The sequence below is a fragment of the Simochromis diagramma genome, unplaced genomic scaffold (genome assembly GCF_900408965.1).
Source record: "Simochromis diagramma unplaced genomic scaffold, fSimDia1.1 OVJJ01000695.1, whole genome shotgun sequence".
Classification (NCBI taxonomy): Eukaryota; Metazoa; Chordata; class Actinopteri; order Cichliformes; family Cichlidae; genus Simochromis; species Simochromis diagramma.
In genome coordinates this window covers 465,399-478,927 of record NW_024387488.1, presented here as the reverse complement: position 1 = coordinate 478,927, position 13,529 = coordinate 465,399, and the positions used below count along the sequence as shown (strand labels likewise).

Sequence of the window (13,529 nt, the reverse complement as noted above, 5' to 3'; positions counted from 1 at the left end):
ACCCCCGTGGCGGTGACAGCGCCACAGCGACTGGACCAGGTCCCGACTTCATCACCTCGTCTGTGCAGAGCAAGGTAGACTGTTCTGGTAGCTTTTAGAATAACTTTCATGGGGCTTAAAAAGTTTAACTCCTGATAAAGCTTGGCCGGTGGTGTTTTTTTGGGGTGGCTACTCCCGGATTTGATGGTTGAAAAGTTTTCAATCGGGCTTGCAAACCTTCTTTCCGGCAGCTACTTTCAAAATTAAAGCTATTGTTAGTCATTTGCCTTGGGAAAGGTAACCGGTGTATCGCGGTTGTTTTATTATGAAGGCGAGATTTATGTAGTTCTGGTATTTTCACGTCGCTTTTTAACTAACTCGACGTAGCCGCTGTCCCAGCTTTGGTAGGAGGATTTAACTCGAATTTGCGCGCAGTATGGTCGCATAAGCGGGCTATTTACCGGGTCCGGTATGTTCTGTTGGTGTGATTGTATTTTTTCAGAGCCACTTAAGCACAGTTTTTGCTCATGAAACTCATAAAGGCAGAAAAAGTTAAAGCAAATAGTTTTGTCCCGATGGAGGGTGTGGAGTTGAAGTGTGACACGTTACGTCATTCATCCCTCTGTCTGCTGTCTGCGCTGCTCAGAGTGGCCATATCAACAAGTTCTAAGCCATCTCATTCTGAAATAGTCTGATACTTTAACTTCATCCTGCTCCAGTTCCACCACCTTCTTCATCACGGTACTACCTGAACGGATAAATATATTTAGAAATACTTTAATTTGAATAATTGATTTTTCGGGGACCAATTTCGAAAGAAGATCAGATATCGTGTTTCCCAAAGTGCAAAGTTGACGCTTTCCGAGTGTGCCCGATCTCGCGTATTCCTAAATTTTAGTCATTGTAATTTTTTAAGGGGCAAGTTGAGGATTTCCACTTGTTTACACTCCAGTGTGTCCGGTGATACCCCTAATTCTGCTTTCAGGGTGTGTCTCCATGTAGTTCAGAAGCGAGAGTTGATACCAAATGCTTGTTGAAATCTAAAGTTTTCGTTTTACTTTTGCCTGAAGTTCGACAGGGAGCAGCTCTGTATGTTTCAATTCCGCTGCAGGGCGCTTTAGTTTGGAAACCGAAAGCATTTTTGTGCAGAGATGGAATGTAACAGCCTTTTCAAAATAAAAACACAAACAAGAGGAGCTCTTTGCTGTATTTACTGTATTTTTCAAAAGCAGGTTTTTATATACATTTTCTTGCTTTGGTCGTGGATGTTTTTTATGCCTAAAAGAAAAAGCAAATACTCCACTGATATGGGTTTAGAATTCAATTGCAGTTTTAGTCTGCAACAGAGATTTAGATTGATCTGAATACACTGTTTGTTTCTTGAAATCTGATCAACACTTCATGAAAACTTGCCTAACCAGTCCTTCATTGACCTACAGCGTAAACCCAGTGTTAACCATTCCTCGCCGTCAGTCCCCTGACCGTGGTCGGGAGACACGAGGGGAGATGCTTCCTCCAGGGCCGAAGTTTGTCCTCCTTCGGGGTTAACTCCCTTCACTTTTGTGGAGTAGTGAGGCAGACAGAAATCAGCCGAGGCACCGGAGAGTACTGAAGAGATGAGGCTTTAATAACAGTACTGCACACTTCGGAAACACACTGCATAGCCTGTAGCCCGTTAGAACGCTGCTCCCGGTCGCCCTTTCTACCCATGACACACTCTCTCACTCTCTTTTCCCTCTTTCGCTCCCCGCGTTTCCTTCACGCGCATGATTGAGTGCTTGAACAAAGGCCATTCAGCCGCGGGCTTTACACTCTTGCCCGACACGGATATATGAAGAATGAAGGAGCTCTCCGGGGAAACGTAGTGCGCCTGTGGACTCAGCTTGACCACCTGTTGAAGGTAGTTTGATACCATGGCTAATTCTAGCATCACCGCATGTAGCCCCACTGTTCTAAGAAAATATTACCCAGCTGAACTAGCTAGCAACGTTTTTTGTAAGTTAATGTGCTCTTCACGAATAAAGCTTCAAGCAGCTCAGACTATTAGAACCAGCTACACTTACACAATGTGAGATCAGTGCCTGCAACCTACAGCCTAACTCGTGCCTAAAATGCTGTCTGGAAACACATCATTCCACATGTCACCACATTACTTTATGATACTTAGAGTTAAAAGAACGATGACAGGGCGAAATAACACAATAGCTGTCAATTCTCTCATTCCTTATATTATCTCCAGTCTTAGCAGAGGGCAGTGACACTATTATTCTAACCGGCAAAAGTTTATTCTATTCATCTTATGTACCTTTTTTGGATGAGTGACAAAATGTTTCTCCCACTAAAAAAAGATAAGACTTGATGAACAGAATCAACTTTTTAAGATTTCCTTACCTGGATGATTGAGCATACATCAATACACTTATTGATTTAAGTTCATAAGTGTGTGCAAACATTTCTTGCCTCTTGATTTAAATTTCTGAATGTAAAAAGTGAATGCATTTAAAGCAGGAACTGCACACCTAGCCATCAAAAGGTTGGTGAACTTAGGGTACTCATCCTACTGTAGGGTCCTGTTAAAAAAAAATCACACAAGCATCACATCACCTCTGGTTATATTTTGTAAATTACAATCATACACTATACATTCCAGTCATCCACTAATCAGTAAACATCCATCACTACGTTCTCACTATTAAAAAGTACAATTATTTTCTAAATGGATTCATTATTGTCAGTCAGCTACACACAAACTATCTAAATCTTGCTGGGTTTGATGGCTTGAATTAATCAAAAAACAAAAATTGGAAGAAAAAAACTTCCATTTTTGCAAAATATACATTGAGAAAATTTCTGCTTTTGTCTGTGTCAACAAAATTAAAATAATTGTGAACGTACACTGACCATCAAAGAACAACATAAAAGCTTCTTCTGACATGAGAATTGTAGAACCGTGAAATCTACTCTGTCCTGATGAAGCTCTATAGACTAGCTCTACCATACACATGACTAAAGTGAAACTCTACTGACAAATTTAAAGAAAATTTCCAACTCTGACTCTGTCACTAGAAAAGTTCTAACCTCTTACACTTTTAATGCTAGGAATGATGATGGATTCTGAGTATTGGATGTGCATAACCTGTAGAACACTGATTTCTGGAAGTGTTCCTTCCAATGTCTATGAAAAGTTTATATCTAGATCTATCTACAAATTCAGGTTAAAGTTCTAACATTTAAAGAAGAAGCCAGATGTGAATAGGTCTGGAAACACTGCCATTTGCCCTGGGCCAAAGCTCATTTAAAACGATTGGAAAACTGTTCTGTGGTCATTACATTGCATTACATTACATTACTGTTGAAAAGAACCAACAATAAGGCACAAAGTCCGAGGCCGGTTTGTTCGGAGGTTTATTAATTTATGTACAAGTGTGCCTGTCCCCGAGTTGGAGACTGTCTGTGATATAAAACAAGAGAAAATGTATATGGTGCATCAAAGAAAAAAGAAAAAAAATTCAAAGCCCTCCTGCCCTTCTACAGTACTACATTTACCAAGCTATGTACAGCAGGTTCACATTTACTGACATCAGACATCCTTTTTTGTTGCAGGTCAACACTTGCTGACCACCATCTCTTGTCCCATCTTTAAGCTAACATGCTTGTAAAACCTTCGGGATATCATTCCGGCAGGCAGGAGACAGGAAATATTTACATCACCACGAACCAGTGAGTGTCTGTGTGTTCAATGAGTTCCAAACTGAGTGCATGCTTTCACTACATCTGTCAACACTCCCCATAAAGTAAATTAGCCTTATATACATAGTAGCAAAGCTTAGGCAGTGAAACATCGTCCAAAAACAACAACAACAACAACAGAAAAGAAACACCATTATCAGTGTGACACTGATGAATGTATGTGTGTTTAACAGTGTGGAAATCAAACTCACAGTCTTTGATTGAGCAGAACACACAGCAGTGTGAGTTTACAAGTGCCCCCCTTTTAGTCAGTGTAATGTTGAAGGATTTGCAATGTGCCATGAAGACATCTCTGAGCAACACAAGCACACACACACAGAAAGAAGCGCAAGTTCTCCATTAACAATACAACTATTACAAAGCATGGATGATGATGCTCTTAGTGAGGCCTTAATTAGAAACATTTTAATAAACATATAGGCTGTATAATATGTATTTTATTTGGGTCTGTCACCAGTTTGGCCTTTCTTGATAAACTGGTCTAATTTGTCATATTTTCAATTTTAACTTTCACCAGTGAGTGAGAGTCTGGACTGCTGGCAGGTACTCTTAAAAAATGTCACCTGACTGTATGTTGTTCCTAAACTTGTTTACATCATTAATGGTGCCTTCACAGAATGAGCGAGCTTCCCATGCCATGCACACTAATTTCACTTAGTAACATGGTTGGCTATAACAATCTAATCTAACTGTAAGGCATCCTGTTGTTCTTTAAGTGTTACACCTTTCCTGTCTTTTCTGCCCCGCCTACTCTTTATATGTTCACATATTTCACCACATATATTAAAAAAAAAAAAAAAAAATCTTATATGTGAAATCGAATATGTGAATTTAACAGGTTATATTTATATTTGACTCAGCATCTAATCTACTTTCAGTTAGATGGTCAGCTTTCTGTTCATAAACTTCTCTAAACTGGCAGAAAAAGACATCTCTTTGGAAGTTGTCCAGACCACACGTCTGTATTCAGTCATGGTTGTTTTAATGCAAAAAGAAAAGCTGAAACAAACAGAATAAACAAGGAACTTACCAAACCAACACAAACTTACCATTGGATTACCCATAGCAATAAAGTCACAGATATAAAATATGGACATTCATATTAAAACACACTTCAAGTGTGATTCATCATGATCTGTGTGTGAAAACACTTAACACAATTAACAAAATCTTCTGCTAGCCATGAGTCGGTGTTTCTGACAGTTGGGACAATTGTATTTGTACTTCTTCAAACATCAATGAGAGAGGAGCTACATTGTTGCCAGGCTGGTGTGTGTTACAATTATCGTTACTACAACAGAGGCATCATGACTGATGACCAATTATGTTGTGGGAAAATGGAGTGTGAGCAAAGCCACAGACTCTATGAAAATACTTTAAATACGTCAACATAAATAAACACAGGGAAGCTAGTATTTCCTTTAACATTTACAAATAAATACTTGGTTTTGACCTTGGACCTTTTTAACTTCAAATGGCTGGAACACATTTTGAGAGGAAAAATAAAGACAGGTGTTTGCTTGAAAAGATGTCAAAGCGGAAAACACAAGTTGCACAACCAAGTACACTGAACATGCTCAATAGTATAAAAGTTTATGTTGTGGTACTTACAGTATACTCAAACTAGGCATGTGTTTTAGTACATGTGAATGCTATGCATGTATCCTCCTCAGCACACCTTCTGACGGTATGAACAGGTTTTGTTTTTTGTTTTTTAAATAAATATATACACAATTTCAAAAAAAGAGATTGGAGGAAGACTGATGCAAGGGTGTATGTGATGGGTTTATGTGCCGGTCTTCTGTTCCCATTCCTGCAAACAAACACAAAGACTTGGTTTGCATACTTGTACACAGATTGCAAGTATTTGCATTTACTGGGATTCTCTCATTTGTTTACTACCTCAATGCATTTTTCGTTGCTAGTCAGTACCAAATCAAATGAGCAACTACATCACACTTGTGTACGTGTTTGTGGAGTACCTAAACTCGCTAGTAGTTCACTGTAGCATGCAGTGAAATACAAACTTTATTAACCATCTTTATTAGCCTCACTGGTTATCTAGTTGGTGGAACTCCTCTGTGGACCTTGACACACACACACACACACACACACACACACACACACACACACACACACACACACACACACACACACACACACACACACACACAGCTGTTCTCTGCACTGCAGGAATCCTGAACCATAACGCTGCTGACCCGATCATTCTTATGCAAGTTGTTATGAGCTAACTCACACTGTTTCCACTGCTACCACACAGGTTCAAGACAAATGTAATTAAAATTACATATATTACATATGACTAAAAGAATGGGGATACTAACGTTACATTCATATTTAAATATGTCGATCTTAAGCCGAGGAATGCATCTTTTAGATGTATCAGAGCCTTTCAGAAGGTTCCAAGAAGTTGATTGCTTAAAATATTCAGCCTACTGTTGGAGCCACATCACACAAAACAGGGAAGTCAAAGACAATAAAACCAGATTTCAAAAACAAAAGACCCTGTCCACACCAAACAATGGATCAAACAATGTGCTTAAAGGTCCCAGCATAGTTTGAAGTTTTGCAAAAGACAGAGCTAGTCAGAGATGTAAAGTTAAAGGCACATCATATTCTCAGAGAAAGACTGGTGCCAGTCGCGTTGTGTAGCGTGACCTCTGACCTTAGCCTTCCTGAGGACATGTCCCCGGACTGCTGAGGGCTTCTGGCTGCCCTGCTGCCGGTAGAGCAGTGAGGCGCTGTTGACCGGCAGCGAGCAGGACTCGGTGTCACTGGTGTCACAGCTGGAGAATGGAGAAGACTCGTGTGTCCGTCGCAGCATTGCTGGTGACTATACAAGACAAAAATATGAAGGAAACATGAGTACTGTGAGTACAACTAATTTAGTTGTTAATATAGTAAATTGGGAGATGCAATTAGAAAATGAGAGTCCCTGCCCAAAAAGGATTCAGCGATGTAATCCGAGCTAAAGTTCTTCTTTTTCTTTTTGAAATGACGTCATTTTGCTGAGAGTGGAAACTAAATGCGACGATCGATTCCACTATCAGCAAAGAAAGAAAGAATGTATGAATGAATGAGTGAAAGAGGAAAAAACTGACTAACTGGTAAAAGCTGACAAGACTTTACTGATGTAACACGACTGTGCGAAGTTAACCCCCACCTGACAAAGGTGCAGTGTATGTGTGTTTCTTTTTACAGGAGCAGAAGGCTGACAGCAACATTCGAGGTTGCGTGATGGTTTTACCTTTTAAATGCCATTTTCTGTGTCTGTGCATCTACCAGGGGTGTTATTCACTACCTTGTGTTGCTCACAGAGATCACTGTGAGAAAGTATGCATACGCCTGCGCAGCGCTAACATTTGCATTTTCTTTTCTACAGCATTACAGTTCTTCATGTGTTTGATCATGTGATTTATAAGAGGACTAGTTAATGTTTTTTTTACTACAGAATTTTTGGGTTTATGTGTGAAGAAACTGTGTTTACAGGTTATGAGTTTGTGATGCTGTTACACTGTGTTTTTGGGAAAATGTGAAGGTTACTTTGGTGATGTGAATAACATTCTTTCCACAGCTATGGATGGCTAACTTTATGGTGTTTTTATGGCACCTCTGGAACCTGTCGACCTGCGTCTGACCACCGATGGTCACTGTGTGTTGCTAATGTTTGTTTTTTCTAAGAGAAAAACAAATAAGAGATGCAGTGTTTATGGAATAGTTTAGTATGGGGCTCATTAGCTGGCCACTATTGAGCTCCTAGTAATATATGAGTGGAGTGACTTTGCTTAAGGGAAGTCACCGATTACATTAATGTTGACTGAGTACATGGGATGATCAATGTCTGAGGCGAATTATGGTAATAGTTGTAGTTTACTGATTTGAGAAAACCTGCACATGACACTTGTCTTGCTGATGTTGAATGCTTATTGCTCTTATGATACAATTGTTTACAAGTGTGAAGTTTGATTTCACTTCCAGATCTTGTTTTCCAGGCCATGATGGTATATATGCAGGCTCCTGGCAGAGCCAGGTGTTAAGCAAACTTAATATGCAAAACACGCTAATGGTAAATGGCCTGTATTTATATAGCGCTTTTACTAGTCCCTAAGGACCCCAAAGCGCTTTACATATCCAGTCATCCACCCATTCACACACACATTCACATACTGGTGATGGCAAGCTACATTGTAGCCACAGCCACCCTGGGGCGCACTGACAGAGGCGAGGCTGCCGGAGCTTCTTCTCGGATGAGAGGTGAAACGTCTTCAAGTAACTTAAAGAAGTCCAGACGCTTTTCTTTGCAAGCTCCTTTGACTACGATGACCTGGATCAGGGCCGTGCAGAGAGGTTTAAAGGGGCGGGTGCTCAAAGTTAAAAAGGGGCACATTGAACCAGGCTGAATAACAACAACACACATTCATCAAGAATCTAATATGGGAAGGGCAGGGCTGTGTTGATCTGAGACTGTAGACATTAAAAAGTCCACAGGAGAGATGGTAGCTGATTAAACAAGTGTCATGAGATAATAACAAAATGCAAAGATTGGTGACAGCGCTTGGAACCATAAGGACACAAAAAACTGTGAGAAATAATTTAGGCTCTGCCTGTGATTCACTCTTTGCTTCTCTTCTTCCTTCCATCCCATCATTTCATATATCACTCTCCACTTGCTATGTGAGAACAAGGCACAACTTGCTGTTGCAATAAACTATAATCTAATTATCCACACCTAACAACTCCAGCACTTAATCTATAATAAAATGATGACAGAAAAATGTTATAGCCCTGCCTTTAGTAGCCTCACACAGCTCCTGCTGTTTCCTCCTCATGTCCTTACCAGCCATGTCTGGACAATGTTATATCATGAGTAATATTTTTTTTAGAAAATCCATACACATAAAACACACACATGCGCGCACACACAGTGACATTTTAGATCTTCTTCAGAATACTGTATATACAATGGGCATCACGGTGCTGATCCAGAATCCTTACATTATTATTTATTACTAGAGCTACAATAATAAAGCAATGAGGAGGGGGAAGTAATAAATATGAAATAATGTCATTATGATGATTCCATTTGTTTCACTATCCACTCTGTGCAGGGGCAAAGCTTATTACATTTTTAAACTGTAAAGATATATTTTTACTGCTGTAAAATCCAAATTTTGTCTTATTTAAAATATAAATCTGATATAATCTGCTTCTTAATGTATGTTCTTTAAAATACAGCTTGTGTTTTTAAATATATTATAATTATAATTATTATTATGTGGACATGCATATTAGATCGTTTTTTAGTGAAATATAATCCCTCCAGAAAGGCAGGAAAAGCCTGGAAACTTACTTTAAAACTAAATATGTTTCTAAATACTTTAAAACTAAATATGTTCCCTAAAACGGTGACAGAGCTACAGACCCATGACAGCCTTACACAGGTAGCCAGCAGCTATGACCAGCACTACTTGTGCAGTTAATAAAAGGACAGGTAATGTTTGTCGCGCTGTTGCACACACAGCACGCTCGTTTGTTTCAGTTCGTCAGTTGCCACAAGACAACTTACCAACGTGTACGTAATAAGCTAATACTCCTGTGTGCTACACACTACAGTTTACGCTGTACACCTACTTACTGGTTTTGTGGCATCAGTCTGTGTCTCTGAGTTAACTTGTGTCTCTCCTACAGCTCCGGACCTCTAAAAATGCGCGTGCTCTTTGTGAGCTCGTTCCCGGCTCATAACCAGCGCGTTCTGCCGTCAAGGGCGATCATTGGTTAAATGTGATCATGTGACTGATGCAAGCCAGATCCTTTTATTTAGCAAAACTGTGATTAATAGTTAAATATTATTGTTGAGGGGCACAGACAGGACTCCGCACGCACGCACACACACATAAAAAAAAATAATAATAATAATTTTTTTTTAAAAAGTTGCCTCAACAAAAGGGCACTTTGGGCACCCATCAGGAAAGGGGCGGGTGCTCAAGCCATTCTAGCCCCACCCTCTGCACGTGCCTGACCTGGATGACTGAGAACCTTCACAGACATATTGTCTTCAACGTTCCAGCGAAATAGGTTCAAGCTACTAACCTATCAAGTACACTAACGTGGCAGCACAAACTTATAAAGTAACTTCATACTCACCTGGAGGCCAGAGGAGCCAGCTTTCGGCTCGATGGTGAGGCCCAGGGTGACACCTCCGCTAAGGGCTTTCTTCAGGCTCTCTTTCACCTCAGTTAACTCCAGCTCCAGGTTCACCCGCTCCTCCTCCTTCAGTTTGCACTCTTCTTCCAACTTCTTCAGGCGCTCTGATAGTGAAATATGTGAGCGTTTGCCTAATGTGAGAGAGAGGAGAAATATTACTTTATTAAACTCGTCTTTTAATGACAAGCACGTTTCTATCTCTCTCTCTTACCAGCCGCTGCCTCCACAGCAGCACGAAGGTCTCTCCTCTCCTTCTTCAGCTGGGTCAGGTGGTTTCTGATTTCCTGCTTCTTCTTCATCATCTCTTCCTCCTTTGCTTGCAGTCGCTTGGCATCAGCCTCCACACGGTTCTTCCCATACTTACACTGGTCCCCATCTACACAAGAAAAGTCGGGTTTCAAAAAGTTAGAAGCTAGAGACTGAGGTCATTTGCTAGCAGAGAGAGAGAGGGGGGGGGGGGGATGAACTGCTTAGAAACCCATTGACCTCAGTGCCTTCCGCAGGAATTAATTGCCAGGCCTATGTTTCCGTGAAAAATACACTCATTGTGAATAATTATGAAGAATCAGTCATATAAACCGCTGCTAATAGTTTCAAATTTAGCACTCTTATCTGTGGTACTCTAAACCCAACATGAAACATTTGGTGTTTCCATTCTGACATTTGGAGGAATTGCAAGCTACACTAAGTGGTTACAACCCTCCTCGTTCACACATTAGGCAAAAAATATTTTTCTGAACCACAAGGATTAACTCGACCACATTTCGCTCTCTTCCAATGAGCTAGGGTCTGTTTCTGCTATCGTGCCTCTTACCCTGGAGTTGGCAGGAGGCTCAAGTCTGGCCCACATGCGTCACATGGACTGTCTCGAGGGTAGGATAGGTTTAAAGGCTTTCAGTTATTTACTCCCCTCTACTTAAACCAACTGTAATTTAGATATCCTGCATTTTCCACATTGCTGTGGAACAGAATTTTGCTTGAAAGCAATCAGCGGTGAGAAGCCAGACACACTGTCTGCTATTCCTTACAGAGCAAGATCTGACTGGGAAAGGTGGGTGATATTTCAATTCAAGATGACTTCCTGTTGGTATCTTCAAATCTCAAAACTTACTGGAGTTGTTGCGCCTCAGAGACGCAGTCCCATTTGTGGCAATGACTCCATTCTTCTTTGGCTGGTTCTTTGGCTCTGCCTTCTGTTTTGATGCCACCCCATTGGTTGTTGCTCCCTTCTTTCCCTTTAGCTGAACAAACAGGGAAGACACAATTCAAATGACCCTTCAAATAGATGTTAGCAATGCATATAAGCTATACACATACAAAACTGTACCAACATGCTCTTCCATAAAAATAAAAAACAAAAAACATTTCAAAGAAAAATGTGTCACTGTTGTTTATGCCACAGGTTTTCTACTTGGATTGCACTCAATATCACAAAAGTTATAAACACTTTTATTATTTCATTAATTTTCCTACACTGGACTACTGTAATTCAGTTATCACCTTGTTCCAAAAGTTTCACAAAAAGTCTAAGCTGATCCAGAATAATGCAGCCAAATCACTAACTGGGACTGGAAAGAGAGACTACATTTCTCCCATATTAGCTTCTTTTCATTCCTTCCTTTTAAATTCAGAATTGAATTTAAATCCTTCTCTTGCATTATCAGACATATCTAAACGACTGCACCTTATTATCCTAACAGATCACAGGAGACAGTTTCCTTTTCGGCTTCAGGAGACAGGCATCATCTCTACTTTTGTTGTTTGGTGTTCATAATGACACAGGAAGAAAATCAGCAAACAAACTCCAGTTCAGTTAAATACATAAACATAAGAGATCACTAAGTAAACAAACAGCGAAGGAGAATTAAAAACACTAAAAGTTAAGAGGAGGTTAAAACAAACCCTGAACTGTTAGACAGTTAATATGCAGAAATGCAAAAAGAAACATGAAGGTTATGCAGCAGTGTTAGTCACCTGAGCGGAGTCTTTAGTTTTAGAATCAGCAGAGAGGAACTTAGAGGAGATTTTAGAAACAGGAGTTTTGTAGTGACAAGCAGAAGATGATGCAGCAGTAGAAGAAGAAGGCTTGGGAGGACAGCTGGTGACTAGCTTGGGTGAGGGCATGTTCTCATAGAGCTCAGTGTTTTCATAGTGCAATTCCTCTTTCCGCTGGCGCCCCCCTGTGCTGGGAGTGGAGTACTGCATCTCTGGGTCCTTGGGTTAGACCAGGTGAGCATGCAATAAGCAGAAGACAGGATTTAAGAATAAGGAGATGCCATAAGGGGGGGATAAGGAGAACAGAAAGGAAGAAGATGATAGCAGCATTACTGCAGTATGTGAAATACTTAACAAATTTAGTTTAGCTTCCCAAAATGGAGAGTACTGCTCCACGACTGAAAACATATTTAATGTTTCCTCTTTTTAATTGTTGATGAGCTTTTATCCAAGTCCTATAACGTCAAATCACAGGTTACTCTTTACTCCTTTATTATAGCATCTTTTATGAATAAACAATGTTATATTCTCTGTCTGCTTGTCTTTATTAGTTTTATATCATTATTATCATGCAACAGTGTAATTTTGCTCTTCTTTGGGTGCAGACTGACTCAGCCCTCAGGTTCATATGTAAATCTGTCAGGAGGTCAATGAGTGCAGAAGGTAAAAGCTGTGGTATGCAAGGGGCCCGAGCACCATTATTGCAAATAGCAAAGTACATACCGTTACTTTAACTGGTCTAATTTGATTTTAGGAAAGAAAAAGATTTATATCATGCAGGCTCACTGGAACTTCTGAAAGTGTCATAACAAAAATGACACATTTTCCAATAATATGTTAATGATATGCAAAAAATGAAAAGCAAAGAAAGAATCAGCCAAGAGTTTGTAAGCAAACTAGAGGGTGTTGAAGTGAATTATCTCACACTTTTTCATTGCAGTACATATGCAACATCAGTAAGCAGTTGTGTCCTTACCATTCCATTTATGGGCACATCATCATAGTGTAGTGCCATACCAGTGGGGCAGGCATAGCCACTGACTGGGTTGTCCAGATATGGGTTAGGAGACACGGCACGCTTACTGGTGAAACTAAACATAAAACATCACGATTGAGGCTTAAAAATACAGTGCCCTTCATATATCTTCATTACCTGGGATTTTTGTATCTCTTAGTCTACAAAATAGTTAAAAATGGATCATTAACGGTTGTAACGATCGTATAAAAACAGGAAAATGGAAAATAGCCAGACATACTACGTTTCAACATATAAGTCATTGTGAGCTAATGAAATAAGAAATAAAACACATTAAGCACTAATTCTTTAAGAATTCTTCCAGGTATTAACCAGAGAGAAAAAGATTCATGTGAAATGATGTGGATGCATCTCTCACCAGAAGGACTGTTTGGCAAGCTGGATGACGTTAGCAGTGGTCTCAACATCAATGTAGTCATAGTGCAAGGTGGCTGGGTCTGTGGTAGATCCAGTCTCAGCTAGCAAAACCCCCAACCAGCGACCCATCTCCTCAGAGGAGGAGGCCTGAAGGCAAAAGTCAGAGTTACAGAATATGCAATCCCGC

The 13,529-nt window shown here is 40.1% G+C and overlaps 1 protein-coding gene across 4 annotated transcripts in view; it reads right to left on the bottom strand.

Moving 5' to 3' along the window:
* Positions 1–3,366: 3,366 nt before the first annotated feature.
* The window catches only part of afap1 (actin filament associated protein 1), a 100,819-nt gene continuing 90,656 nt past the window's right edge, over positions 3,367–13,529 (bottom strand). For 3 of the 4 annotated variants that reach the window (XM_040016800.1, XM_040016799.1, XM_040016798.1), the window contains exons 11-18: positions 13,344–13,489; positions 12,926–13,040; positions 11,929–12,168; positions 11,066–11,195; positions 10,166–10,330; positions 9,895–10,085; positions 6,416–6,583; positions 3,367–5,542 (exon numbers count right to left, since the gene is read on the bottom strand). In XM_040016800.1, coding sequence (XP_039872734.1) covers positions 5,516–5,542; positions 6,416–6,583; positions 9,895–10,085; positions 10,166–10,330; positions 11,066–11,195; positions 11,929–12,168; positions 12,926–13,040; positions 13,344–13,489 — 1,182 coding nt within the window. In that variant the 3' untranslated portion in view covers positions 3,367–5,515. The remainder of the gene's footprint in view (positions 5,543–6,415; positions 6,584–9,894; positions 10,086–10,165; positions 10,331–11,065; positions 11,196–11,928; positions 12,169–12,925; positions 13,041–13,343; positions 13,490–13,529) is intronic. The other variant, XM_040016801.1, reaches the window with a different exon arrangement.